This window comes from Harpia harpyja, chromosome 5 (genome assembly GCF_026419915.1).
Source record: "Harpia harpyja isolate bHarHar1 chromosome 5, bHarHar1 primary haplotype, whole genome shotgun sequence".
NCBI classification, from domain to species: Eukaryota; Metazoa; Chordata; class Aves; order Accipitriformes; family Accipitridae; genus Harpia; species Harpia harpyja.
In genome coordinates, this window is record NC_068944.1 from 54,213,067 (window position 1) to 54,239,179 (window position 26,113).

General features: G+C 46.2%; 1 protein-coding gene across 1 annotated transcript in view; it reads left to right on the plus strand.

Annotated features, from left to right (window-relative positions):
• The first annotated feature begins 1,427 nt into the window (after positions 1 to 1,427).
• Positions 1,428 to 26,113, plus strand: part of SDC2 (syndecan 2) — a 60,339-nt gene continuing 35,653 nt past the window's right edge. The window contains exon 1 of the mRNA XM_052788678.1: positions 1,428 to 1,802. Coding sequence (XP_052644638.1) covers positions 1,743 to 1,802 — 60 coding nt within the window. The 5' untranslated portion in view covers positions 1,428 to 1,742. The remainder of the gene's footprint in view (positions 1,803 to 26,113) is intronic.

The window sequence follows — 26,113 nt, forward strand, 5'->3', positions numbered from 1 at the left end:
CTAAAAATCAATGACACAGCACGTCCAAAAGGTAGATCTAGAAATAGCAAGCATGTTAACTGTTGAGAGGTGTCACGTTCCTGGGACTGGGTGGCACGCGGCGACAGCACTCCAGGCATGGCCACCTACCCCACTGGGGACAAGGGTCCTGCCGCTTCCCAGCACAGAGCCAGCTGCTGCACCCACACTGCACAGGGATCTCCAGGGATGTGTGTTTGCCTGGGAGGGGCTGGGAAAGTGATGAGTGGGGTGAGAGATTGCTTGTGCCAAATTCACTTTATTTTCCTACATGGCATTCCTGTTTTGATAGGAAAGCAACCAGAGTGGGAACCGAAGACGATTGTGATCTCAACACCACCCGTCAGCCGAAGCACTCACAGAGCACAGGGCAAGCAAGGCGAGGGGTGTGGAAGAACCTGAATCTTCTTGCCCCCTCCAGGGCCAGGGTCCTCTAAAGAGGGATAGGTTTTGCTAAAGCAAAAGAGACCATTACGGTCCTTGTGACCATTTGACTTGGGCTATAAAACGCTGCCTGCAGCCTTCTGAATTAAACCACAAGTGGTAATTTGTAAGAGAGACTGATATGTTTTGCTTTCTTGGTTATTGCTCCTTTCCCATGTCCAATGACTGATGTAATACATGGACAAGTTCAGTGGTGGAAACATGCTGGCATAGGCGGATCGGGCTGAGGCTCCTAAGCTCTGCAATACCACCATTTTCCCCAGCTGAGAAATACCATGGACTAGTCATAGCAAGACTTCTTGTTTTGGCTTCTGGAGCACACATTCCTGGTGCTGTCAATTCCTGCAATATTTATTTTGAAGACATAGCTCCTGGATCCATTCAACTAGGTGCAAATCGCAGCTGCCTCTTACTCGCCACCCCCTCACCTCTAAAAGTTTCTAGTCTTCCTGTTGAGGGAGAAAAGTCCAAAAAAATGAAATCTTGGGGCAGAAAGCCAAGTGGGGATCCAAAACGGGCTGGCATTTTGGGGCATCCCCCCCTCCCCGTGATTTTTAACCCCTCCGTCCCGTTTTTTCCGACACTTGACGCTGCCTCCCAGGCTAACTCGGGAGGGTGGCGCGGAGCAGCGATGCGAAATCCGGAGGTAGAGCGCTAAAAACACGCGGCAGCGGCCAGATTTCCCTTGAAAAGAGGGAGCCTTTCCACGTCCCCGCTTTTATACCGGGCCAGCCCTCGCTCCGTCGACCCGCGGCGCTGCTCATGTTTTCCACTGGGGGGGAGGACGAGAGAGGGGAGACCGGGGCGGAGGAGGAGGAGGAGGAGGAGGCGGAGGAGGAGGCGGGGGGGGGGGAGTGGGGGGGAAAATTGCTTGAATTTGCGAGGGGCGAGAGCCGGCGGCGGCGGCGCGCCGCCTCCTTCCACTGGCTGGGGGAGCTGCCAATCTGTGTTGTAATCCTGCAGGAATTTCTGCGGGGTTTAACTGGGAGCCGCGCCGCCGCCGCCGCGCACTCGGGGCGGAGGGAGGGCGGCGGAGCCGGCAGCGCGCAGCCTGCAGCCCGGGCGCCCCAGCGCCGCGCAGCATCGGGCCCGCCGGGCAGCGGCGGAGCGGAGCGGAGCGCGGAGAGGAGCGGAAGGAGCGCGGCGGTGCGGAGGGCGCCCGCGGCCCTGCCCCGCGCCCCCCCGGGCGCTGCCGAGCGCCGCCGCCGCCGCCCCCCCCCGCCCCGGTTTCTCCTTTGTGCCCGGCCCCAGGCGGCCGCCGCGCCGGCTCCGCGGGAATAATGCGGGGCGTGTGGCTAGCGCTCACCGTCAGCTTCGTGGCCTGCGCCTCCGGGCAGCCGGTGAGTGCCGGGGTGGGCGGAGGGGAGCGGGGACGCGGGGGACGGGGGGACGGCAGCCCCGCGGAGCGCGGCGGGACGGGACGGGACGGGACGGGACGGGGGCGGCCGCCTCGGCTCCGTCTGCCGGGCGCGGGGCGCGCAGCCCCGGCCCCGCCCCGCGGCATCGCCGCCCGCCGGGACGGCGGACCGGTTTGCGGGGGCATCTGTTGATAGCTGAGCGCTCTGCAAACAGAAAACACCCCCCCTCCAAAAAAAAAAAAAAAAGAGACCGCCCCAAAAAACCGAAGCACCCTGCCGCCCTCCAGCGAGCCTCATCCCAAGTTTGCCGCGACGACCCAGCCGCCTGCCGGCCCCGGAGCCCCCCCCGGTGCCTCTTTCCCTGCCGTCCCGGAGGAGGGGGGGGCTGCGCGGCGGCGCGGGGTTGGGTCCGGGAGCCCTCGGGGCGCTGCGTCCCGCGGGGCTTTGTAGCCGTCCCGGCCCAGCACCGGGAGCCGCCGGGCCGCACCGCGTCCGAGCGGCCGCCCGAGGCCCCCCGGCCCCGCGGGCGGCGAGGCGGGAGCGTCTCCTTGCAAAGTCACCCCTTCCCGGCCGGTTGCTAAAAAGAGGAAAAAAAAAAAAGCAGTAACTGCCGTCGGCTGCGCGGCTCAGGACTCCCCAGAACCTTCGGGTACGCCGCGCTGCTGCGCCTCTCCTTGCGCGGGCGCGCAGCGCTGCGCGCCTCCCGGCCAGCCGCTGGTCCCAGCCCCGGAGGCGCCGGTGCCGGCTCCGCAGAGCCCGAGCCTGCCGCTGGCCCCCGCCAGCCCTTCCCCGACGGGCTTGCTGCGAGATGCTCGGGATAATGCCGCTGTTTACACTTTTTCCGAGCCACAAGTGTATTTGCTGACCGGGGACCTCTGCTTAATGCAATTAACTCGGTTGCCGGGATTTGTACCTCTGGAAAAGCCACTCTCCGGCGAAGCGCTCCCACCCTTTCGTGTCAGGGAGCCCATGAAGGCCGGCGAGAGGGTTTTAGTCTTTTCCGTCGGTGGATCTGAGATTGTCTTGAGGGAAGCATGCGGGTGACACTGTTGCAGTGTTTGGGCAAATACCAGGAAATAATAAATTGAGGTTTCAGTATGAAATTAAAAAAACATGACAATTTAATCCAATTAAAATGAGCCGCTCCACTGAACTAAATATGTCACTAGCTTGGGTTAACTTTTGAAGTTGTCTAGCTATTGTATAAATTAGCCCAGTCACAGCCTTCCTGAAATCTGGCTCATCATTAGGGATTTCTAAGGATACAATTGCAAAACACTTTTCTTAAGGACTAATTAAAAAAGGGTAGCGAAGAACACCGACTCCTGTTTCCGCTAAGCGTAACTGCACTGCAGAAACAGCCTTGGCTAATGAGGTACAATACACTTTAATTTTATAGAAATGCTGTTATTACGAAGTTCTCTGATGGTGTAGTAACTATTAAACTGCCACAGTAATTAGTAAAGTATTAAGTTTTATGGGTTTTTGCCTTAGGATGAGCACGCTGCGGCAGCGTGAGGCGGGTTGTCGGGGTGTACCGGGGCAGCGCTGTTCAGGGGGCAGGAGGGAGAGTGAGGCGGGGGGAGCCTGCCTGGCTCTGGTGCAGCACCCTCGCTGCTGCCAGAAAGTTGTGGAGAGATTGGAAAAGTAAAGGGAGGGTGTTTTTTTTCTTTTCTATTTTTTTTCCCTCCTCTTTTTTTTTTCTTTCACTATGTCTGGCAGCAGCTACATGGTCCCTTAAGGTAGGATTTTGTAGACTCATCTCTGGGAAAAAATAGATACCAAATCTGTTGTCTCTGCAGAAGGCTGTCCTGGTCGTAAGAGGAATTTTATATGGATGCTTAAAAAAACCCTGCTAGCTCTCCAGAGCACTGTCAAGTGGGTTTAGCTCTGAATTTCTTCCCCTTTGTTTGATTCTGCTGTTTATTATTTAGGCAAAGCTGTAAGGTAAAAATCTCGTTTCTGATGAAGTAAATTATCCAGGAGTTTTCTGGGCAGTGGGAGGGGAAGACAGCAGGAGATTCTGTTTCCTAAAGCAATGAGTTCCCCATGTTTGCATCATATAACCAACAAACCTCTTTATTGGTGTGGGCCAAGTAGATGTCAGAGCCATGTTAAAAATGTACTGGAAATGAGACCTGCCACTGAACCTGGGAGCAGTTTGTCCGTGCTGGCTGCACGCTTTTGTGTGCCCTGACACGGGCTGTCGCGCCGCAGATGGGCTCTGCTCTGCCGTGCCAGCTCCCCTGGGGGAGCAGCCCTTTGGGGACACGGGTGGGATGCAGGGGGGGTGAGGGGGAGCCCAACCTGTTCATGCCAACCTGCGCGTGGTGGCAAGCGTTGCCCACATCAAAGCTGGTGGATCACAGCCAGGGCTTGTGGGGTGGTTTGCTGCCATCAGTGCAGCGCCCGGTGAGACGTCAGATTAGAGCGGGGTCCGGTAACCCCGGCGGGCATGGAGGATTCACCCAGGCTTGGCTGAATGGCAAAAAGTGTGCTTTTTAGCTACCTTGAAAGGTTCCTGGTTTGCTTTCAGGAGAGGGAAAGAGAGCGACATGAAACCCCTGGAAAGAAAAGGCAAACTCTGTAAGTGAAAGGCCTGATGTGCCTTTTAAAAGGTTGGGTCCGGTCCTGATGATAGCGGGAGTCGGCTCTTGCTGATTTTAATAGCACTAGAGAGCAGCGCCAAGTATCCAGCTGTACTTGTCCGCTCCCATTCGGAAGAGGCTGATAAACCTTTCCGTTTCATCCTGGTTCGTGGCGGTGGGACGACTGGTTTTCCAGAGCTTGTGTGATGGTCTAATCCTCTCTGCAAGCCCAAGCGCCTGTTGGGAAACTTTGCTGGCTAGCAGGTTGTGCTGTGTACCGTAGCGTTATAGTGCTGCTCTCCTAACAGAAGGTTAATCGCAGCTCTCCTTGTGAGGTTTCTGGAATCTGGAGACTTTGCTTCACATCAGCAATGCCTGTGCGTGGCGTTGGTTTTTAGGCTTTCAGTAAAATAGAGGACTGGGGCATCAACATCAACTGGGTGGTCTTTCTGTTTCTTCTGTACACATCTAAGCACTGATTTGTTGGCATAAATGTAGTTATTGAAGGATGATCCAAGGGTAATATTTGGTATATTTTTTCAGAAGTATTTAGTATTTTAGAATAATGATGCTGTAATTTTCCTGCATTTGTTTCTAATGGTTACTTTGCTTTTGGAATTTGGAAAATTGATAGTGTGTTGGAGAGGAGGAATGTTGTTTTATTTTGAAAAAGGCAGCTAGGCTTTGGAGGTAGTAATTAGAGGCGAAGAGGGAAGAAGGGCTGAAGAGATAGGTGGCGTTTCAGATTTATATGCTGTGCGTGTCTCTCCTAAGCATGTTAAATCTGCATTGCCAAGTAAGTTCCAAAGAAAGGTAGGAAGCTTTTTTAGTCTTGATTTATTTCCACTCTTCCCCAACTCACGTGAGCTTTTTCTTCTCACTGTAGAATTAATAAATGTTCGTCCATTGCTTTTTGTGGCTTGGCAGCCCCTGGAATCAGCCAGCAGCATCTGCCATGGCTGCTTCCCTTGCTCTGGCTGAACATCTGGGTGCTCCCATCCAACAGCTGCCTGCACTGCCGTGCACTGGAAATTCGGGGGAGCTCTGGGTTTTGCCACTGGTCTTGGGTATTATGATTCTGGTGCTGCAGTGAAGCTGCCCCTTACCTGGATGTTCTTGGGAGCCATTTTCTGGGAACAGGTTTCCCTCCCAGGTTAGCTTATCTTTCAAAAATTAAAGAACGGATGATTCTTGACCCGAGATCAAACACTGAAGCAGTTTCTCTTTTTAATATCTTAGCCCTGAGGTCTGCACTGGAACTGAATTAATACTCAGGCCTAAAGTGCAGAGATGTTTTCTCTGCATTTTTTTCTAGATCCTTATCGAAGAAGTAGATGAGAGCCTTGTCTTCAGGAACAAGTCGGGACAAATATCTTGGGGTTTGAAGTCGGGTACGGGGATTGTGGTTCTTGGGCAGATGATACCTCTGTGGTAGGTTTGAAGCAATTGCTGCAGCTAATGGGATAAAGATGGTGGACTTTAGAGAATGAGCCATAAGCCTTGGGTTTGTTTGAAGTTTTGATGGATCTAAACTCTGTGGTCCTAATCTTAAATGCAATCTCAGGATGACCAGATCAAGGCCTAATTCCTTGGCTAGCAGAGGTGCGAGTTATGAAAAGCCCCACGTCAAACACACAGCCATGATCTAATGTCTCCAGGGAGGATGGTGGAGAGCTACCTGCCATCCTCGGTGGGGAACGTGGCGTTTTGGCAGGGAGTCCTGAGCCTGGAGAAGAGCTCGTCCCTGCCTGCAGCAGCTGAGCTCCCTGCAGAGCAGCCAGTTGTTTGCAGAGCTCTCCATTTGCCCTGTTCTTCATGGCCAATTGTCTTTATAAAACATCAAGGAGAGGCATATGGATGGCATTTATTAATTACGTTATCTCACCAGATTGACTTTTGCCATTGACCAGTTTAAACATTTTCCTTATGGCAAAGAATTACAGGCTTTAGTAAGGCTCAACGACTGAACAAAGGGCTCTTGTCTAGTTACGGAAAAGTGCTCTTTTGTCTTCTGAATAGATTTGACTGACTATGATTTTTAACAGAAATGTTGTGTTTGAGACTGGCAAGCTTATTTGAGGCCCCATGTAAGAGCCTACTTGAACGTAAGTCATAAAGATGCCCTCTGTGCTGCCGCATTTGAGAGAGGACGCACAAGTCATGAGCAAGCCTTTTGGTCCGCATTCAAGTTGCTTTGCTCTCCGTGTTGTAGCAAGCATGAGAGAATTACTGTAGGCTGTTCTGTGAATGGCTTGTTGTTTGGTTATCTTCAGTTCATGCTTACAAGATGATAATAAACTGCTATCTATAATCTTTTCAGGACTAGTAATTTATTCATAGGTTACATGGCACTATTCAGTGATTTGGGAACAAGATTTCTCTTGCTCACATTGAAGTATAATTTGCAATCTCTCGAGTAAAGACTGCATTAGTGTTTGACCCTGTAATAATGACAGTTCTCTGTACGTATGTAGTTTTCTTGATTAGCTCAGCCCTGAGGGATGCTTTCAAAGCATACTAGATATTTGGGCAGAAATACAAAATACATGTAATCCTCAAAAGTATTGGAAAACTGCAGTAGGAGAAAACACAGCATTTAACAACCGTTTGCAACAAGTACTTTTGCGCTGAACAAATGATTTTTCTTGATGCCTCAAGTAGGGGGTTCATTTAAAGTGAAATAATGACTAATAGGGCGGTGATGAATCTGCAGAACTTGGCCTTGTCTGTAGATCGGCTATTAGTGTGTCACGTAAGCTGTGCTCAGCTAAAGCCTGAGCTGGACACTGAATCTGAAATCACTATTTTTAGTTTATATATAAACAACTTCTTCAGAAATCTCCCCTCTAAGCTAAATTTTTTGTTCCAAAGGTGAATTGATTTAGGAAAGTTCAAATAAAAACCTGTTCGGCTGTGTTTGAGTTGTGAGCATGAAGATAAATACATACTTTGTACTCTTATTAATGGTAAGGAGACAAAGGGACTTGCAGAAGGTCGAACAGCCTGTGGTATACTCAGTAACTGAATTGAAATGTTCAGAAAACAGCATTGAGATTAACAACCAGAATGTATTGTCTGTATTTAAATATTATGTTGTCAGACATGTTTTGTTCCTGCTTGATTAACCATAATAAAGCGTAATTTTCTCTAGAGGTGCTTCCACACTAATGGAGGTCACTTGTCACCTTTCAGATCAGTGTGAAGTGGCCCATCCTTATTTTTTGAAGTGTATTTCAGAAGTGTGACTGTAATGGTCTCGCAGAGCTGTAGGAAACAGTGCTGCTAAAGTAATACAGCCTAGGAAGTGAAGTACTTCCCAGGGAGCAGTTGGGTGCATGGCCGGCGTGGCCTCAAGGCTAAGGATGTTTCGAGAGAGAAGAAAAAAATGTAATGTACGTGCTGCCACATGAATGAATAACCTAACTAGGTCTTCCATCTCTCCTACCTTCCCCAGGATCATCTCTGGTATGTCTGCTTCTGTCCCTCCATTAGTTATACAAGTAGAAGAAAGCTTTCCTCTTTCTCTGGGCTGAGCTGCATTAATTCCAGCTGTGGTGACTCTGCAGTATCTGTAGGAACAGCTGGCTGGACACAGCAGCTGGAGGGTGCAGCTGTGACCAGCCAAGCCCCGTTCGCTTGATCTCTTTTGGCTTTAAGAGCTGAGTCTTGTTTGCTTTTTGGATGGGGGTCTGCAGAGGAAGGCTAATAATGCGTTTGAATACATGGCGTATCTTGCAGGCTGTGGAGAGGAGAGGTGTCCAGGAGGCAGATTCCTCCTTTGCTGCATTGTTTATCCATGCTTGCTTGGTTGTGGAGATCCCAGAATCACTGTGTCACTTAAACTGATTACCAGGTGAAAGCCTCCACAAAGCCTTTCCCTTTGAATCCCTTTCAAGTGTTGTGCAGTTCTGCGTTCAAATATGCAGGCGCGGAGACATGACATTGATGGTGTTCTTGTTATTTAAAATGAAAACCTGCAAGGAAAGCAAAGCAGAAAGGTGAAGCTGGTTCAGAGTAATGGAAACGCACCATCATTGGGACATCTGAAAATTGAGCTTCCGTTGAATATAAATTTGTGACATTGCATAAATGAAAATAGGTATGGCTTAGCCCTGTAAATAATAACAGTCTATAATTCCTGCAGCAAGGATGTGCATAGAATAACATTGCTGAGAAACCAGGTTCTGAGTTTTCTGTGGAAGGGGGGTTGCAGAACATCCAGGTCCTGTCCTGGCTGTGGGATTGCATCTCCTTCCAGTCGGGAGCTCAGGGGCACTCGGTACTTGCCACTGGTGGCAGTGCAGGCACAGTAAATGTAAGTGCTTGTGCAGCAAGGAGAAGGAGCATCCACAAACAGGGTGTGTGACTTTTGGTTACGTTAGTAACTGGCTTGTGTCTCATTGTAAGAAGGTGAAAAGTTCTCAAGAACTGCTGTGGCAGCATACAATGTTAGAAGATTAATGCTTTACGATCGTTAGTGACTTAAGCATCTGTAGCATGTGGAACTCACAAATCTCTTTCTCCATGGTAGAACAAGAAAGATGACTAGTCCTGGAGGTAGATAGGAAAAGTCACTAAAGTGCCATGTATATCTTCTAAATTCTTGTCTTTGGTGGAGTTGCTTATAATTTTCCAGTCATGTGCTCTTTGATTATTTCTCATCTGTGAAGGCTGATTTTTTTGAATGTAACATCTAAAATGGTATGAAACGAAACTTTTTGGAGTACGTTTGAAATTAAGTGCCCATACAAACTGTCTTCCACAGAGCATACAGTGCTGAGCTCTCTGCAGCTGTTGCAGTTCTAGCTTGGAAGGTCTTTGAAACTTTGCGTGTATATGTGTATTTTATATAGATCTTTATTCTACACAGATCTCTATTTTACATATATTTTTATTTTATGTACTTTTGTGTGTGTATCTTTTACGAAAGGCAGTATGTCTTTCAAGTGTCAGGAGAAGAAATGCCCCGCAGAACATAAGAAGGACTCCCGGTTAAATAAACAGAACAAAATTGCTCTCAAAATTGTCTTAATAATTCTCTTGGCCTGAATGAGGGTGGGAGGAGCAGCTTCTCTGACCTTACCAGGAAAAAAAGCCTTAAACAGAAGGTGGTCTTTACAAACGGTTTTCTTCTTGTTTCTTCACTTGTGATTTAATACAAAAATTTCATAACTGTTTTCCTCCATAAGTATGATTTGATCCGCCGGAGCTCCCACAGGTGCTTGTGGTTTGATTCTCCAGCACAGCTTTCCCTCTGCCCTGAAAGTCGTGGTAAGGGGACAGGCATGGTCGTCGCTGCAAAATGTGAATGAGTTGGAAAAATTTTGTTCTGGAGAGAAAAACTGGGAATAGTGGTTAGCATAGGTCTGTACCTGACCTGGCCAGAGCTGTTGTGACCCAAATGGACTCTGGGCTCAGCTGAAATTGTCTGTCCATGTTGCAGCTTGAGCCAATTGAATTTTCCTTTTCCTCCCTTTTGACCAAAACGCTTTGGTGGACATGTCTGTCTGCTGCGTGAAAACGTGGCAGAGGTCTCCAGAAGTTTCCAGAGAGTTTGGCAGTGAGCATGAGGTAGGTGAGGAAGCCCTGTGGCAAACTACGAGATGGTTTGTGCCCTTCTGGTAGGAGCTGTGGTCCTTCCTGCGGAGCAGCATAGAGCATCTGGTGGCATGCAGAGGGGAGGGATGACATGAGGGCATTGAAGAAGTGGCAACTCTGAAAACTTGACTATAAAAAGATATACCGATACCATTTAACAGCCTTATCTCCAACCTATTGAATAATGTTTGGATACCTCATTGCCGCTTAATGGCCTGACTGTGTAGGGTTTGAGGACGAGGAAAGTAGGTACTATGGCCACCTGTTAAAAACAGACTTAACTCCTTAAAGCGCACAGGTGCTGGAGGAGACAGGGCGTTAAAAGTTGTGTATGACTGGCTGTCTCCAGTCGTGCTGCCTATTGGAAATGCTTTTCTCTCTGGTGGCGTTTAGCCCAAGCAGCCATGCCCTGTTGAAGAGCAGGACTATGTTCTGCAAGGGGGCATCTCTTTGCCTTTGGCGAGGCCCAGGCTTAGTAATAAATAGTGTTTCTGCTGGGGTGGGGAGGCAGAGGTGTGCCCGTGCCACCGTGCTGGGGCTCGCTGGATGGAGGGAACTTCTGAGCTCCTGATAACGCAAGAGCATTTGGTCTAAAATGGTTTGAGACAGTACTCTTAATAGTATTGCTGTGTTCAAAATGCCACTTCTTGTCTGTTTTGTAACTGTAGGGCATTAGAAAGGGGAAATGACCTTTCGTTCCTTTTGTTCCTGTTCTTACTGTGATTCACAACCTGAAAAGCTTATTCTACCCTTGGCTGGTTTGGGGTTTTGTGCTTTCACTAATGCTGCTTTCTTGACCGTATCTCTCCCACTTAACCAAGAGCTGGTGACTTGGCGTCTTGATGTAGGTCTCTTCTGGTGGACACCTGTAATTGGTTTTCTGCCTGGTGGCATCACTTGTCATATACCAAAAGCCAGATAATAGTGATGAAGGTTTCCTGATACTTTTTTTGAGAACCATTAATCTTGTCTGTGGGTTAAAAAAGTCTTCTGGGCTTGTGAATATTTAGTAATGCTACTGAGGTCATGTGCCAATCATTTTATTTTTTATTTTTCTGATCTTCTCTATCTGCACTGGAAGAATTAGACAGCTTTGGGTTATGACAGAAAAATATACAGGTAGGAGGCTCTGTGATACTTCTTCACCATGCTACTTCTTGCTGTTTCACATAACATCTGAGGATCTTATCTCCACTGGTTTAAATATGTAAATGTATTTGTCTTGAGGAACCTGAGGAGGACTGAGGAGAAAACTTCTTCTGGCAGACGCTGTCAGTCTCAAAAAAAGTAGGTAGGCTCCCTTGTCATGAAGATTGTGGCTGTACAGACAGTCAGAGCTGGCACAGTTCCCATGTAGTAGAGTAGCTCGCACGGCATTTCTGTATTTGTGATCAGAGATGAAGGGGTCCTAAGGGAGGATTAGCAAGAGTATTTTTGGGGATTTCTCTGTGGCTTCCTAGAGATGCACAGAAAAAGCTAATCTCTTTCTCTCTCTCGTTATTTAATTCAGCTAACCTAATTGGAAAACCTCCTTAGAGCAGACTCTGGCAGCTAGCTGTAGCAGCTGTACAATTAGTAGTGTCACCTAACAGGAGAGCAAAACAAGGAGCGGTAGGAAACTGGAGGTGGATGTTTCTGTGTATCTTAACAACCCTCCCAACAGCCAAGCTTGCTAGAATGAACTCAGCTGTGATTTTTAAGAGCTTAAAAAAAAAAAAAAGGAAAAGTCTGAGTTTTTACCGACTTAAATTTTGAATGCCTCGATTTTCTTACCACCAGTCTTGTTAAGCTGTTAAGCTCCACAAAAGGTGTATTTGACCCCAGCGTTACTGTTTTGGCTATATAACCCCCTCTTACTCATTGAAGTAGTTTGGGGGTTTGGGCATTGTTGTAGTTTATTTACAGATTAAATTAATAATGAAATTTTACACAAACATGACTGGACGTGGAGGCTCCTGGGTTCTATTGCCCATTCCTTGGGGTGTGAGCAGTAAAGCTGAGCGGGGAAGAGGTGTATAATTAACTGCTTTATATATCTGGGGACAGTTCTTTGGCCTCTGCCCTCCCAGCTTGGCTACTGGAGTATGCTTTATTTGGGGATAGCCCTGAAGCCCATTAAGAGCAGCAGCTGGTGTGGAGGAGAGCATCAGCCCCAGGGCTGACCGTTCTGCAGCAGGGCAGGAGATGACGGAGCCAGTGGCAATGATGCTCCCTGGCCGCACAGTTCAGAGCTGTACATGGGCACCACAGGGCAAAGACAGGTTTGCATTTGAATTGCCAACTTGGCACTTTACAACTTCACATCATTAATTACCGTGATGCTAATGTCGTCTAGCTGTACATGTATATTCAGGGAGCGTTTACTTAAGAGTATCTGTGGGGCAAGTCTTAATTTCCCAATCTGTGTGGAGTTATGTGGTCGTCATATTTGAAATGTGTGACCCATGGTTATAAAGGATGGGTTTTAGAAGTGCTATTAACCGAGTGGCATGTGTCAGGGACTGGAAAATGTAGGCTATTTATAATTATCCACAGGTGGAGAGGGAGGCAGCAATGCAGAGTACCAGTAATAATTATCAGCAGTGTAGAAGTTCATCTCTTAAGCTGTTGGGTCTAATGCACTAAAAAGTATTTGATCTGAAGTCTGGCACAGCCTTCAGATGGAACTGTTCAAAGGCATCCTGACCTAATTTTGCTGCGGAAGTGTGCGAGCCTTCCTCATTCCCCTAATTTGTTGCAGAAGGTTTCAATGATAAAGTCTTCATCCCCTACACGTGCATATATTTTACTGCAGAGCATTTGAATAAAAGCAGCCATTACAAGCCAGGTGGTAAATATAGCATGCAGCTTAACAGAAAAGACCTTCAATTACGCAGAGGCGGGCCCTTCTCCTGCACTTTGCAGTTGTCAATTAGCTTTCCTTAAGACTTTTTTTTATTTGCTAGGTCTTTTTGTGACTAATTGCAAAGCCCGAAGTGCAGTGCTGGCTCTGTGTGTACGAGTAAAGACTTCATGTTACGCTTAACTCCTATTTCAGTGAACAGCTCTAAAACGTGAAGCAGCTTATAAATAAAAGTTTTCTTTCTTTTCCAGGGAAATAAATCATTAATTTATAAAACATTGTCCACAGAGCTATGCAAATTTATCAGTTAAAGCTTATAGCGTAAGTGCTTTGACTTTCCTTTGGATAAATCAAAGCAGATGTAATGACATTACGTCTTAATGGACTTTTGTCTTCAAAAGAAAATAGGGAAAAAAGAAGTCTGTTTTTCAACGGTGGTACGATAGACCGTACTACAGAGATGGGTAGTGCTCTGTGTTATTGTCTGTGTAGGTGTAGGCTGTTTTTATCAGAAGACAAAAACAAACAAAGCAACCTGAACTGAGAGCTTTTAAATTCTGTCTAACCTGTCACTTGTCTGTTTTCTCATGCCATTATCACCGCAGCGGTGGTGTAAGACTACCAGTTTCCTACCAGAAATGTCGCTTTTTGTTCAGTGTGGGTTTTTTGACTTGTGCTAACGGTATTTCTGAGCAATACTGCGCAGTACATGGTAACTATAGTGCACTTAATTGTAATTTGTATCTTAAGCTCTTTATGCTCTTTTTCTCTGCCATCTCTTGTGCTTCCAACCTCATTAGACTGATTTTTTTTTTTCCCCCTCCCTGCTGCTTTTGTGCTGTCAGGCAAGGCAGGTAGCTTATTTAGCACTGGCACCACTCTTCAGTCTCATGTTGCAAGTACAAGATCCAAGAGCAGAAGAAAAGGTTGATGAAGAACTGGGCCTGCTCTGGTCCTTTGCCTGCCCTCAGGAATCCTTCTGCTCACTCAGCTTGCAGCAGTGAAAAAGAGGGAGCGGGGAGGAGGCGGTGGAGTGACTGAAGTACCGGCAGAGCTCTTGGCGGGGAGGGGATGCTGGACTGCTGACATGTCTTGGCCAGACCGTAATTCAAGGAAAAACCTGGCAGTGACTGGTCTGGGGTGGAAAAGAGTCACTGTATCAGGGATACTAGCTCCATCTTTGACTTGTCAGGTGTGTCTGTTTGACAGCACTGGAGCACATGAACCAAGTGTTTAAGCAGATGTGGATGATTTGAGCACTGCATCCCTCATCCCCTTTGCTTTTTGGAAAGTGTGTGGAGCCAAACTTTGCAGCTTGGCATTTTTCCCTGCTCTTCAGGTTTTCTTGCAAGCCTTTGTATTCTCGTCTCAGACTGGGGAGGGATGGGAATGGTGGGTGTGAGGTGCTGATGAAGCCAGTGCTCCTCCTCTGACCTACAGCATCACTTCAAAACTTATTTTTGTGCAAATCACCATTTGACTGTTTAAGTGATCAGTAACTGTGCTTGCTCAAATGGAGGGGGAGCCTGCTGAAGTTAGGACTAGTTGGAGAAGTATCAGGTTACTGAGGGCACTATAATCAAGGTGACAGCTGCTTTCCTTATGCTATACTGAAACAAAATATCCCAAACTGCTCGACAGAGCCTCACCAAATACATTAACCTCAGTGCTTTTACTCTTTCCACAAGTTGGTGGAATACTTAGCACTGTTGGCTAATGAAATATTGGAGTGCTAATCTCTTTCCATGGATACCGGAGGGGAAAATGTTGAGTATTGCTACCCCAAGAGTGCAAGCGTACGCATGCGCTAATGAACTCTTTCAAGGCAAGCAGTGCAGGGAGGAAGGCGGTTTCTCCCTGGGGTGCTTGTGCACCCGCTGTAGGTGCTGAGTGTGGCACGGGGGGGAAAGAGGAAAAGTGGGCTCCAGTGCGCCTGGGGGGATTATCTGTGGCTCAGCAGCTGCTGTCTGGATGCTCACTTCTCCATACTCTGCATGGTGAGCAACCTGTTAACAGAAACCTGTCTCCCTCCCACTCCTACCAAGGTATTTACACTTGCCCTTAAGTAACCATTTCTTTCTTTGGCTACTTAAGCTGACATACTTTGAGATACTCAGGAGTGAAAAATGGGAGGTGCTACTTGATACAGCCTTGATGTGCTGCTTGGGAGAAGCGTGTTTGAGGAGCAGGCTATGAAAGTCCTCTCTGAGCTCTATACCTCCCTTCTAATAATACCAGTTGATTTTATTTTATTTTATTTTATTTTAAACAAAAACTCCTGTGGGTGTCTTAGCCACAGAAAAACACAAAAATACCTTGCTGGGTTTTGGGTGCAGTTTGTTTCCAGTGATGAAGGGCAAGCATGTGTGGGGGAAGAGGTTTATGTGAAAGAATAAGATAAATGGAGACCACGAGAAATTACTAGTCCTGGACTTCATTGTGGGACTATGAATGAAGTTTTAGGAATGGTCCTCTGGTACAAAGCCTTAACAGGCTTAGAGAAAACTAGTCTTGGGCTTAGTTTTTGGATTGCCAGAGGCTTGCTCCCAGAGCAGTCAGAGGACTGAAAGCCCTGGTTTCCTTCAAGGCAGAGGAACCTTTTCCCAGGCCCCTGCGGAAGGGTCTGCTGCAACAGACAGCATCAGAAAAAGGGAGGTTGAACTGGGGAGCCTGAATCTGTAAAGACAGACTTAAAAATTGCAGGGGCGAAAGGCAAGAGTAATCTTCTAATTGCTGAGCCTCACTGTACGGAAAGTGTAGCTTTAGCGGTTACGTGCCGACTGCCACATCCCCTTTCTGGTTAGGAAAGGCAAGAACACGGAGTGAAAGGACTCAGAAAATCATCTGGATTAACCTTGACTCACACAGGTCTGATAAAAGGCACCAGGAGTTTCACTGAGTGCATTTTAAGAGATGGCTGTAAAAGCCTGAGGCAGGTGGAGCTGCAGCAGGAGGGAAGGTGGGCAGTCTCCAGCTGCAGGATTTGCCAGGGGCTCCTTCCCCACCATGAACTCCCTCCATGCAGCCCTCCTGTTCCACCGGGCTGCCAGCGCAACTGGAAACCTCCCCTTTCCCCAGCCAAAGAGCCTTCTCCAGCTTATGGAAAAGCACATCTCTATCACTTCGTTTGTGGTCAATGACGTGAAATGTTTCCAGAGTTGAGAGTACGTGTGGAGCAGTGCTGATACTCCTGTCAGGGCAAAGAAATGGGGTGAAAGTTAAGGTATTGGTAGAGCACAAACTCTGTATTTCCTGGCTTGCAGTTGCTTGGTTATTTCAAAGCACCTAGTTTATCCTTTTGTCTTTTCTCAGACGCACCTAGCTGGGGCGAAGCCTGTGCTGTGCAGAGACCATGTTGGAAGACGCGCATTTTGAAGCAGAGAAACTGCTCAATAGTGAGGAAGGACGAATACCTGAGAAACAGCTTTTGTACCTCATGATTTTTACTCGTTAGAAGGTCTGGAGCATGAGGTGCCCCAGTAACAAATCTCCCATGAGCAGAAGACTAAGCCACGATAGTCACAGTTGCATCCAGGCTTTCCCAGGGGGACTAGTTAACCTGAACCCTTGCAGGAGGATGGATGGCTGTGCCAGGTCCCCAGTCATGCAGCAGAGATCCCTTGCACCTCTGTTTTCAAAATTCTTGAGGTTTTTTTTCCTTACAATGCAAGTAGAGGCTGAAACTGTAAGGCTGACCTCTTGCATGAGGTGACAGCTTCTTCCAAGGGTGAAGGAACAAGCACCAAGGAAATTAAAGGGAGACTTGTTCCAATAAGGATTTTTTAGAGCTGTTTTGTTTTCTTTTTCCATAATTATTTTTAATCCTCTACTGCTGGCAGCATAAGAGGCATCAGAAGAAGGCAGTGTGTTCATTAGGTGTGGTGCAGGACTTGTGAAGCCTGACCAAAATGAATAGGCTTCACTGGATGCGCACTGAGTACATGCTCTGGAAATAACTCCTTCATTTTCTCTTGGGGTTTGGGAGATGAAGGGCGACTTTCTTTCAGCCCTCCTACTTATTTAAAATAATACGCTGGCATGCCAAGCAGAGCAGGATTTATTTTTAATAATGCTGGGAGAAGCAGCTCATGATTAAGAAACTGGCGGTTTGTGACTCGTAGTTTGTTTTCTTGTATTTTTGATGCTGGTGTTTGTATGCTAAGGTGTTCATAAAAGCATAAGAAAGTGTATTTTCAGGAAAGTTGTGAAATGGATGACAATCTCCGAAAGGACAGTGTGTCTCTTCTGGCAGCATCATGGTCAAACAAGTAAATATGTATTTTGGTAAGGAACCTTATTTTGAAAACATCTATGGATCTGTCCCATCATACCCTCCTTAATGTGTTTGTAATTCCAGGCAGTCTTGGAAACACCACAGATGTCAAATCCAAGTATTTTCTTTTTTATATTTCAGGAATTTAAAATTACTTTTTAATTCTGTGATAATGGTCTGGATTGCTGCACAGTAAATGCACTGGATTTATAGTATAATTAGCACAAGTTAGGGATGAAGTAGCCCAGAACTCCAGTAGTGGTGTCTCAGCACTTTCTGTGGAGGAAGAGGTAGCTGAGTACCAACTTCTGTTCATTTTCTACCTCTCAGCTGAAACTGTTGCTAACAGACCTTATTTGGGTGTTTGTATTTCCGATGTGGAGGGGTCTGCCCTCAACTAATGAAAAATGTCAAACTTTCCTTTGCTGAAAATTTGGTAGAGGGGATGGAGGAATGCTGCGCTGCTGCTGCTGCTGCTGATCTCCTGTGGGTACAGAGGGCATCGAGAAAGTCAGACGGAGAGAGACAGGGAAAGAGGAGAGAAGAGCCACAGTGTGACTTTACATGCTGAAAATCATGCTGTGACTGCTCACAACCAACTAACACCATTCCACAAAATTATGCGTGCTTTGGAAGTGGCTGCAGCAACAGATGGGAGAGAGGCAGCCTTCCCTGAAAAGGAGGAAAAACCCTCAAGAAAACCCACTTGCTGTAACTTTTGTTTCCTTCTACTTTTGTTTTTGTTGGGTTTTGGGTTTCTTTCGTTATATGGAGGATGTGACTACAATCAGTTCCTCGCTGTACTCTGCCCAAGAGTCAAGCGAAGCACTGATGGAGCGTGAGTGGGTACCCAGCACCGTCACTGCCAGCAGAGGTGCCAGGAGGTGAAGGGGTTGCCTCGTCTCACCAGTCCCTGAGCTGCTCACCTCCTTCAAACCGGTGCTTTGTCAAGGAAGCAAGTTTTGCAAGTAGTGTTGTGAGAGGTGAGGGCGAAGGTGATTTATTTGAGGGACTCCAAAAAGAAGATCCGGGGAAGTGGCGGTGTGTCTGCTACTATAGCTGCTCTTGTGAAAGCAGAGGACCGCTTCCACTACGAGAAGCGGGGCAGAGTGGCAGGTTGGAGCTGACTATTTGGGTGGAAAAAACCCAAATACCCCTTGTGGTATTTCACATCTGAACTGATGTGAAAATACACAAACCGATATGGCTGTTATGTCAATAATTCAGCGTAATGTAAGAAATATCTAGCTCCTACTGCAACACCAGCAAATCAGTTACTGCTTTGTTCCGCTCATGTATGAAGTAAAGTACCTGTATTTTATCAGTTCATCTTTGGAAATCTCTATGATTCAGGGCTTTCAGCATATGAATTAACCCAGTTAAAGGTTATGCGTTGCAGTGCATATGGTTATAGCGTTCTTACTTACATGATGAAAATTAGCTAATGTTTTATGTAAGCTATTAAAACTTATTTAGCTTTTACCTAATAAATATTTATTAGGTGCTAAATATCAGTCATTCATGCTGATAAATGAGGTTCTCCAGGAGGCAGCTTCAGCTGGGAAGTCATCTCTCTCTTGTCCTCTCTGCACAGTTCTACATTAAGCGATGTTTCCCACCTGCTGCTTTTTGGCCACGGTTGGAATGTCCCTTTTCAGTGCCTGTCACCCAGTCTGGATGGAGATGTGGGTATCTTGCACTTCCCAGCACTCAGAAAGGGGCCAGTTCTCCAGGACAAATCCTCTTAGAGATGTGAATCCATTTGCTTCGCAGGGAGGATTGAAATGGATCATCTACTCATGCGATGCTGTGATTTCTCCTTGGGAATTTAGGTGGATATTATGCATGTCACACAGCTGAGCTTCTGAACACATTCTTCTTTTTAAAATAGGCTTTTAACTGTCAATATACTCATCTGTGAAGCTTAAGCATCCAGAATTGACAGGTGTTTTTTTAGGACTAGACAGTCTTTGCGGAAAGGCAAGTGGGAAGGCAGTAGTGAAATAAAGCATTAGACTATTTGGGATTGCTGGTTCAGCTTTAGTATCAGGGATGACAAGTCTGGGTGTCCTACGGATGCCATTTTCCAGGATACTGTGGGTCATGCTAATGCATTTAGAGTTTGGGTTGGAGGGGGCAAGATTTTCTACAGAACGGGAAAACAATAATTCATCTGTATGCATTATGGCTGTTTGGTGGCAAGGGCAAAACGCCATTTATATATGAAAGGATCATATGTTACAAGGGAGAAAAAAGGCAGGACAGGGGGCAGCTAAAAAGAATTGGCCAGAATTGTATTGGTTTGTTAAAAAACAACAGACTATGTAAAAACTCACCAAAAAAAAAGATCCACCCCAAAGTCTAACTGATTTTACCATGATTAGCTATGGCCTACCAGGCTAGCCTCAAACAGCAGCTTGGGATATGCTGCTGGCTCTTTTAAAAATAAATGATTGGTAAGTGGTATTTTGCTGATGCATTAAGTGGCGGTTTGCTGCAGGATTGCCTTGGGGAATCAAAACAAGTTAGAGACTTTACTTTTTCAAATGTAAAGTTTCTATTGCCAAGCAGTTCAGGGATTTCCATACATCAGCATGATCTGCATGGATTATGGAGCCAGATTTAGTTAAATGCTTTTACCATTTAAAAAAGTCAACACTTCCTAGCAATCTTGTATAAGGAACACTAGATACTGTATTAATTTCCTTTTCAGTCAGTGTGTCCTGCATGAGGTTTTATTTTTTTTTTTTAAAGAGACCATAGCATATAAAACTTTGAGGATTAAAAGTAACTTTCAAGGGTGTAATTACAACGCAGTTCTCCACTGCAAACACTTGTTTTGTAAACTGTCTCTGTGCAGCTGGACTTACCCTTTGAATGAAGCTTTATGTACCACCAGAGTTAATATTTAAACCAAAACACCGCTTAAAATTGGCTACCCATTACCCCAGTTACATTAAATTAGAAACTCTGGTAACAAAGTGAAAAGATTCTTGTCTTATAGCATGAGCCGCTTTCCCGCCCTCAGGCAGCAAACTTGCTCTGAAGAAAATGGAGTTCAGTCCTCCAGCTGCACATGGCCATCTCAGTGCTGCGAAAATAGAAACCGGTGCTATCCCAAATGCATAATTCATCCCGTAGCTAGCAGGCATTCATGCAACACAGTAAATGGTGATGGCTCCTTTGAGTGTGCCGCGGGTGAACAGCAGTGCCGGGGCTGCGGTGCCTGCGCTCGCGTGCCTGTTCCCGGCTCAGGCTCTTCCGTCCTGTGCCCGGTGGGAAGGGTGCCCTAAGAATGACGTGGGCAGCCTTGCTGGGGCATGCAGGGACCCCTCTGTTTTTGGTGAAGTAAAGGCTGACCTTGCAGCCACTTAAGTTATGGGGAAACTTAACCTGATATTGTCTTGGTTGAATGTAAAGCAAAGAGTTGTAGAAATTAACAGAGCTCAACTTTGCTGGTATCCTTTGGATGAAAATATATTGCTCTATGGAACATGATTATGTTCTGCATTTGTATAGGAAAAAACAGTTTTGTAAGCTGTATAAATGCTGTGTGTTGTATTTTTCTTCCTTCCCTCTTTCCCACAAACCAGTATTTGTTTCTTCCCCTCCATCACATCAGTGTTACTAGTTACTGCCACCAAAAACAGAGTTGAGATCAAGATGGTGTTCACTGTTGAATATTTGAGAAGCACAGCATAAAGTAGCTCATTAATAGCATCCTTTTCCTCATCTACTTCTGAGCAAAATTTTCTGAGCATTTCTTAATTTCCACTAAGCAATTTGAGATACTCTTGCTTTTACTCTTGGTTCTGAGCAAATGCCATCAACTTGAGTGAAGTTTGTGTCGCAGTGGTTTGAGATCTTACTCCAGCATACAAAAAAAAAAGCTGTAGCTTTGGAGACACTGAAGGATGGAACAATCTCAGGTAGAAAGGGAATACAGAAAGGTGTTGGGTTTTTTACAGAGTGAAAGCATGACAAAGATAGCTGACCTGTTACTTGTTTTGATAATAGATACATACATATCTGTTTCTCTACTGCTTTGATTTATGGAGGAATAAACATTGAGCAATGAAAGTAAATATGGCATGTCAGAGAAAGGTAGAAGTTTAGGTGGCTTCTCAGCAAAGAGAGGAAATGCTTTGAAGTCTGTCCTGTACGGGTGCAGAGTTACAAGCATGCAAAACTTTTCATTCATTATGATGCCTTTCAAAAGAGATCTTTTTTAATAGGCTTCACCAAAATGATTCTTAAAAAAAAATTTAAAAAAAGTAGTTCCTTACTTGCTTGCAGCTCTCTTCACCCCTCTTCTAAGATGTTTTGTTGCTGTATCTCTGTGTCCACATAGGGTGTAGATTTGGCAGAACTTTGTTTATTTAGGAAGGGAAAGTGCTTCGGTTACACTAGGTATCCATCAGTGACTCTGATGGATGCAGAGAAGTGTTGACTGTTTCATGGTTATGGCTTAAGGAAATTAATCCCCAAATTAAGTGGATGCTTGAACCAGTGGGAGAAGGCCATTCAGAGAAGTGTGGCCATCTTAATTTCCCAAGTACGTCCCTAGTGCCAGCAGTGGGGTGGGCAGCCCTCCTGCCTGAGCCCCACCGCCAGCTCCCCGTGGCACCTCTGCAGAGGTGGAGGGGGGCTGGCATGGCTTGGAGGCACCCCAGCTGTGCTGCCAGCTGTGTCCTTGCTGAGGAGCAGGTGGGCTGGGCACACGGCTGGGAGCCCCACGCTGCCCCGTGGTCCTGGCTCGGTTGCCTCACTGACCCTTTCCTCCTCCCACGATGAAGGGTCTGGCTGCCCTGCCGTTGGCGTGTGATGGCCATGTGGGACGAGTACTGCCTGGGGTCTGCCTATGGGCCAGGGGCCATGGCTTGGCCACGTGGCCTCAGTAGCTGAAGCCAAGCTAAATCAGAAGGCTTGGGGATTTCAGTCATCAAGGGAGAGAGGTCGAGCTGGCAGCGATTCCTTGTTGCAGGAGTCCACATCTGTTAGTGCATGTGCTTTGCTCTACTGGATGATGGTCTTTATTTTGCTGGAATTTAGGACAACCCCAGTCTCTACTTTACTTAGATGTGTTTTGGTTGTATAACACTAAACAGTGGCTGATCCATCGCCTCACTTTGCTCTCTTCAGCTTCTGGTGATTGTCGACCTTTAAATAAAACTTTGTGCAACTGTGATAGAGTTTGTGTTGTGGGCAAGCTCTAATCCAAAAGTAGTAGCAGGGCACTGGGCCAAAACTGACCCAGTGTGTTCCTTGGAGGGTTTGTTGACTCTGTTAAAATGCTCCATAAAGTGGTTTCACTGTTTTGGATTGATCCAAGACAGGCCAAAGCATGCTTTTGTCTGCTGGAGATTTGTTTATTTATTTATGAACTTACAAAATAATGTAGTCAATTTTAGTGCTCTGGAGGGAGAAGAGAGTGGTACAAAATTCAGTATAAGCACCGAATGGCATGAACCCTTAGACTAACACTGCACAGGTTGCTTTATTCAGTACCATATCTCAGGAAAAAGTCTGTGAAGGAAGCAAAACCCACCAAGTGTTGCACTGGGAGGAGCAGCCTGTGTAGCCTGGGCTGAGCATGAGGAGCTGACAAATGCAGAGAAGAGGCAGCTGGCTGCCTTGCAAATTTGTCCTAGGAACTGTTGCTTCTTTTAAAAAATAAAAAATGAATCAAATTATATATACCGAAGGCAGTTTATATGCTGTGTTTGGCAATTAAAGTTAGGAATGCAGCTGAGAGGGGGAATGCAAATCACTGCGGACAAGCATGGAATTGTCTCAGTGGAAAAGATGAGTAACTTCAGAAGAGAGTCCTGTACAAGTGGCTCACTTATTTTGGTCAGCCCTTCAGAGAGGGAACTGAAAGAAGTCTGTGAGTCTTGACAAGTTTCCACCATGCTAACCGGAAGAAAGGATGTTTCTTCTGTGCCTCACGTGAAGGAAACCAGTGGTTGTCATTGCCTGGTAATTCTGTTACCTGTTGTTCCTAAGTGTGACTGAAGCACAATACGTGTGCCATGTCCCCGTTTTGGTTAAGTAATATTTTCCATCCCAAGGTCTTGCAGTCTTGTTTGTGAAGCACTCTTGTTTTCTTACTTGATAACTGTCAGTTACCTGCTCTTCTCCCAAATCCTCACCCCCGTCCCAAACTCAAACTGCTAAGCAGTGTAGGCATGAACCCATGGCATCTTGCCTGTCTCTGGAGCTGCAGCCCAGGCCTGGCTGAAGCCCAGGCTGTTGGATGGCCACTGCCTTGCTCCTGCTTGAGGATACTCCGCATGGCATAAGCAGTGCATGTTTGCAAGGGCGGGAATCACACTGTAGCACCTGGGAATGTGCAGCTGTAGCCTTTGGTCTAGCGTTGAGTTGGCCAACTTGTACAAGGTGTAGGTATGGGTCTAGCAGTGCAGAGGTTGTGCATATGAACCTCAGCGATGTTGCAGAGTTGAGTCCTCCAAAGTTGATGCCACATGTGACACATGGACTGAAGCCTTAATTCTGTTCTTACATACTCACAATCCCTGGAAGTCATTTATAGTTCTGATTCTGTTCTTTGTCTCCTGCCAGAGAAGCTTTGGTGGTGTGTCCCATATAGATCAGGCACAGATGAGGTCTAGTTTATTGGGGTGGAGTACTTCACTTGAAACTGTACTTACTCCTGTGTTCCTCCGAAGCTAGTTGCTCTGCCCCTGGACTGGGGAGCTGGCAGGATTTGTAGGCACGTACCCTGTGGTGAGTGCAGTAAGGTTGTACCTCCGAAGCCCACAGTCAGTTCTGCTTCGCTCCAGAGGATTTGGCAAACCCAAATCCTTCCTGCTGTGCCGTTAGGCCTGGCAGATGAATGTGATTAAAAATAAATCTGGCAGCTAACTGTTTGAATTCCCAGGTGGCTGAATTTCTATGCAATAGGACTTTCACCATAATTTATCCGCTTGGGGTGTATTAGCGATGAAAAGCTGCCTTTCTGCAATCACAGTTTTATTCATCATATTTTGTTTCTGCAGTTGCTCGGTCTTTATGTCACTCATCTTTGCTACTAGGTGGCTTTTGCTACTGTAAAATTTGAGGTACTTTATTAAGGAGAAGCTATACCAGGAAATTATACCTTTATTACACCTGCCCTAGTATATCCTTTCCTTCCTTTCTTTCTCTCTCCATTTTTCTCATACCACTTCAGCCTCAGAGCTCAGGTGATGAGACCTCCTTTGCTCTTTGTTAGTGAGGCCTTCCTCCTGTTTGAGGAGTAGCCGTCAGGCAACGACCTGCACCTGGATGCTCACATATGGCATGGCAAACCGTGGCCTGGGTGTGTGAGGTGCTCGCTGTGGTACCTCCTTCTCCTGTGGGCAGGTCTGTTCTTGGTGATGGGGGGCTGGTCTCCTCCTGAGGCTGCCTCGCCAGCAGAAGAGGGAGGGTGGTGTCTTGGAAAGTAGAACAAACTGGTGTGGGCTACATGGCAACGTGGGTTTTATTTTTGGCAGCTGTTTTACTTGACTGAAATTCCAGCAGCCGTGCTTCGTGCGTGACTCTTGGGGGAGCAGGTTTCCAAATCGTATTGGTGCAGTGACTTGGCTGGTGCCAGCAGTCGATATGACCTGTATTTGTCCCTCAAGGTGTGTGACACCTGCTTGTGTAATGTTGATAAAAGCAAAATATGCAGAGGAATTTTTTCCCCTCCCCTTTTCCAAGTGAAGCTTCAGCTTTGGACCTCTCTCTTCTTGGATGTGCCAAGGGAGTTCACCTCAAAAAAGGTGTTGTGTGAGATTGAAAGCACAGTGTAATCTGCAGTGTGGGATTTCTGCTAGCACGTCACCTCACCCTGCTTCACTGGCCTTTTGAAGAACTTGACAAGGAAAGTAGAATTCATAGTTTATGATGTGTTTATATGGGAACAACAGTAATTTACCATAGACCCATAGTTTTTACTCTCTTCCCATAAATCACCTTAAACTGCTCAGTTTTAGAAAGTGTGTGCATTATAAAGTTATTTTTTCTGGTTTTATATCGTTTACACATATTCTGTGGGAAGTTTTTATAAAAGATACTTTTTTTTTATGTCATTAACTTCCTATGTCATTTTTTTTCAGTCTTGTATGATACTGAATGAGCATTCCTCCTGTTTCTTGAAGCATCTTGCCTTCGTTAGTGTATAATGTTTCTGCAATTCATTAAGCTTTATAAGACTTTGCAGTGAAAGAAAAGAATTGCAGGTATTTCAGGAATCTATGAATAGCTATTTCATAAAAAAAGGCTAATAAGAGGGGAGCATTTTTTTCTTGGTAAGCTGGGTTTCAAGAGAGGTGAGTACTAAGAGCTCAGTGTTACGGCCTCCTTGCTAAAACTTGATACTTCAGCTGTGTAAAAGCAAGCTGTAGTCTTCAATGAGATTGTGGAGAGATAAAAATACAGATCCACGCTGTGTCAGAGTATTTCTTGCCACAGCACTGAGTGAGCACTGAGGTCTCTTTATCTAAACCAGAAGTGACAGCAGTGTTGCCTTCAGCATGGCCAAGAGCTAAGGTAGAAGGAGGGGGACTGGATAACAAGTCCCATTTGAGCACATGTAAAAAGTAAATAACTAAATTAGTTGCAAATTCTATAGTATGCTACAAGTCCATCTCTAGTAAGAAGCGTTAAATAATTCTGATTTGGAAAGACATCTCAGGATGACCATTTTACCTTTTAGAAAAGTAATTCTGCTAGATTTGCTTTGCTCTATATAGTCAACTGTGGTAGTTGCTGTGAGAGCCCTTCAACCTTAATACCTTCCTTTTAGGAAGTGGTATTGCTAATGGGAAGTTGTACAGATTAGGTTATATCAGTGCCTGGTTTCTATCAAACAGCTTGGCAGGAATTGCTGCATTCTCTGCTAATAGATTCAGTCCTCTAATGGTGTATCTTTCTAAACACAATCTCAAATGAGATGCGGTAGTACGACTTTTGTTTCATGACTGTACTTAAGAGTATTGCCTTTAAA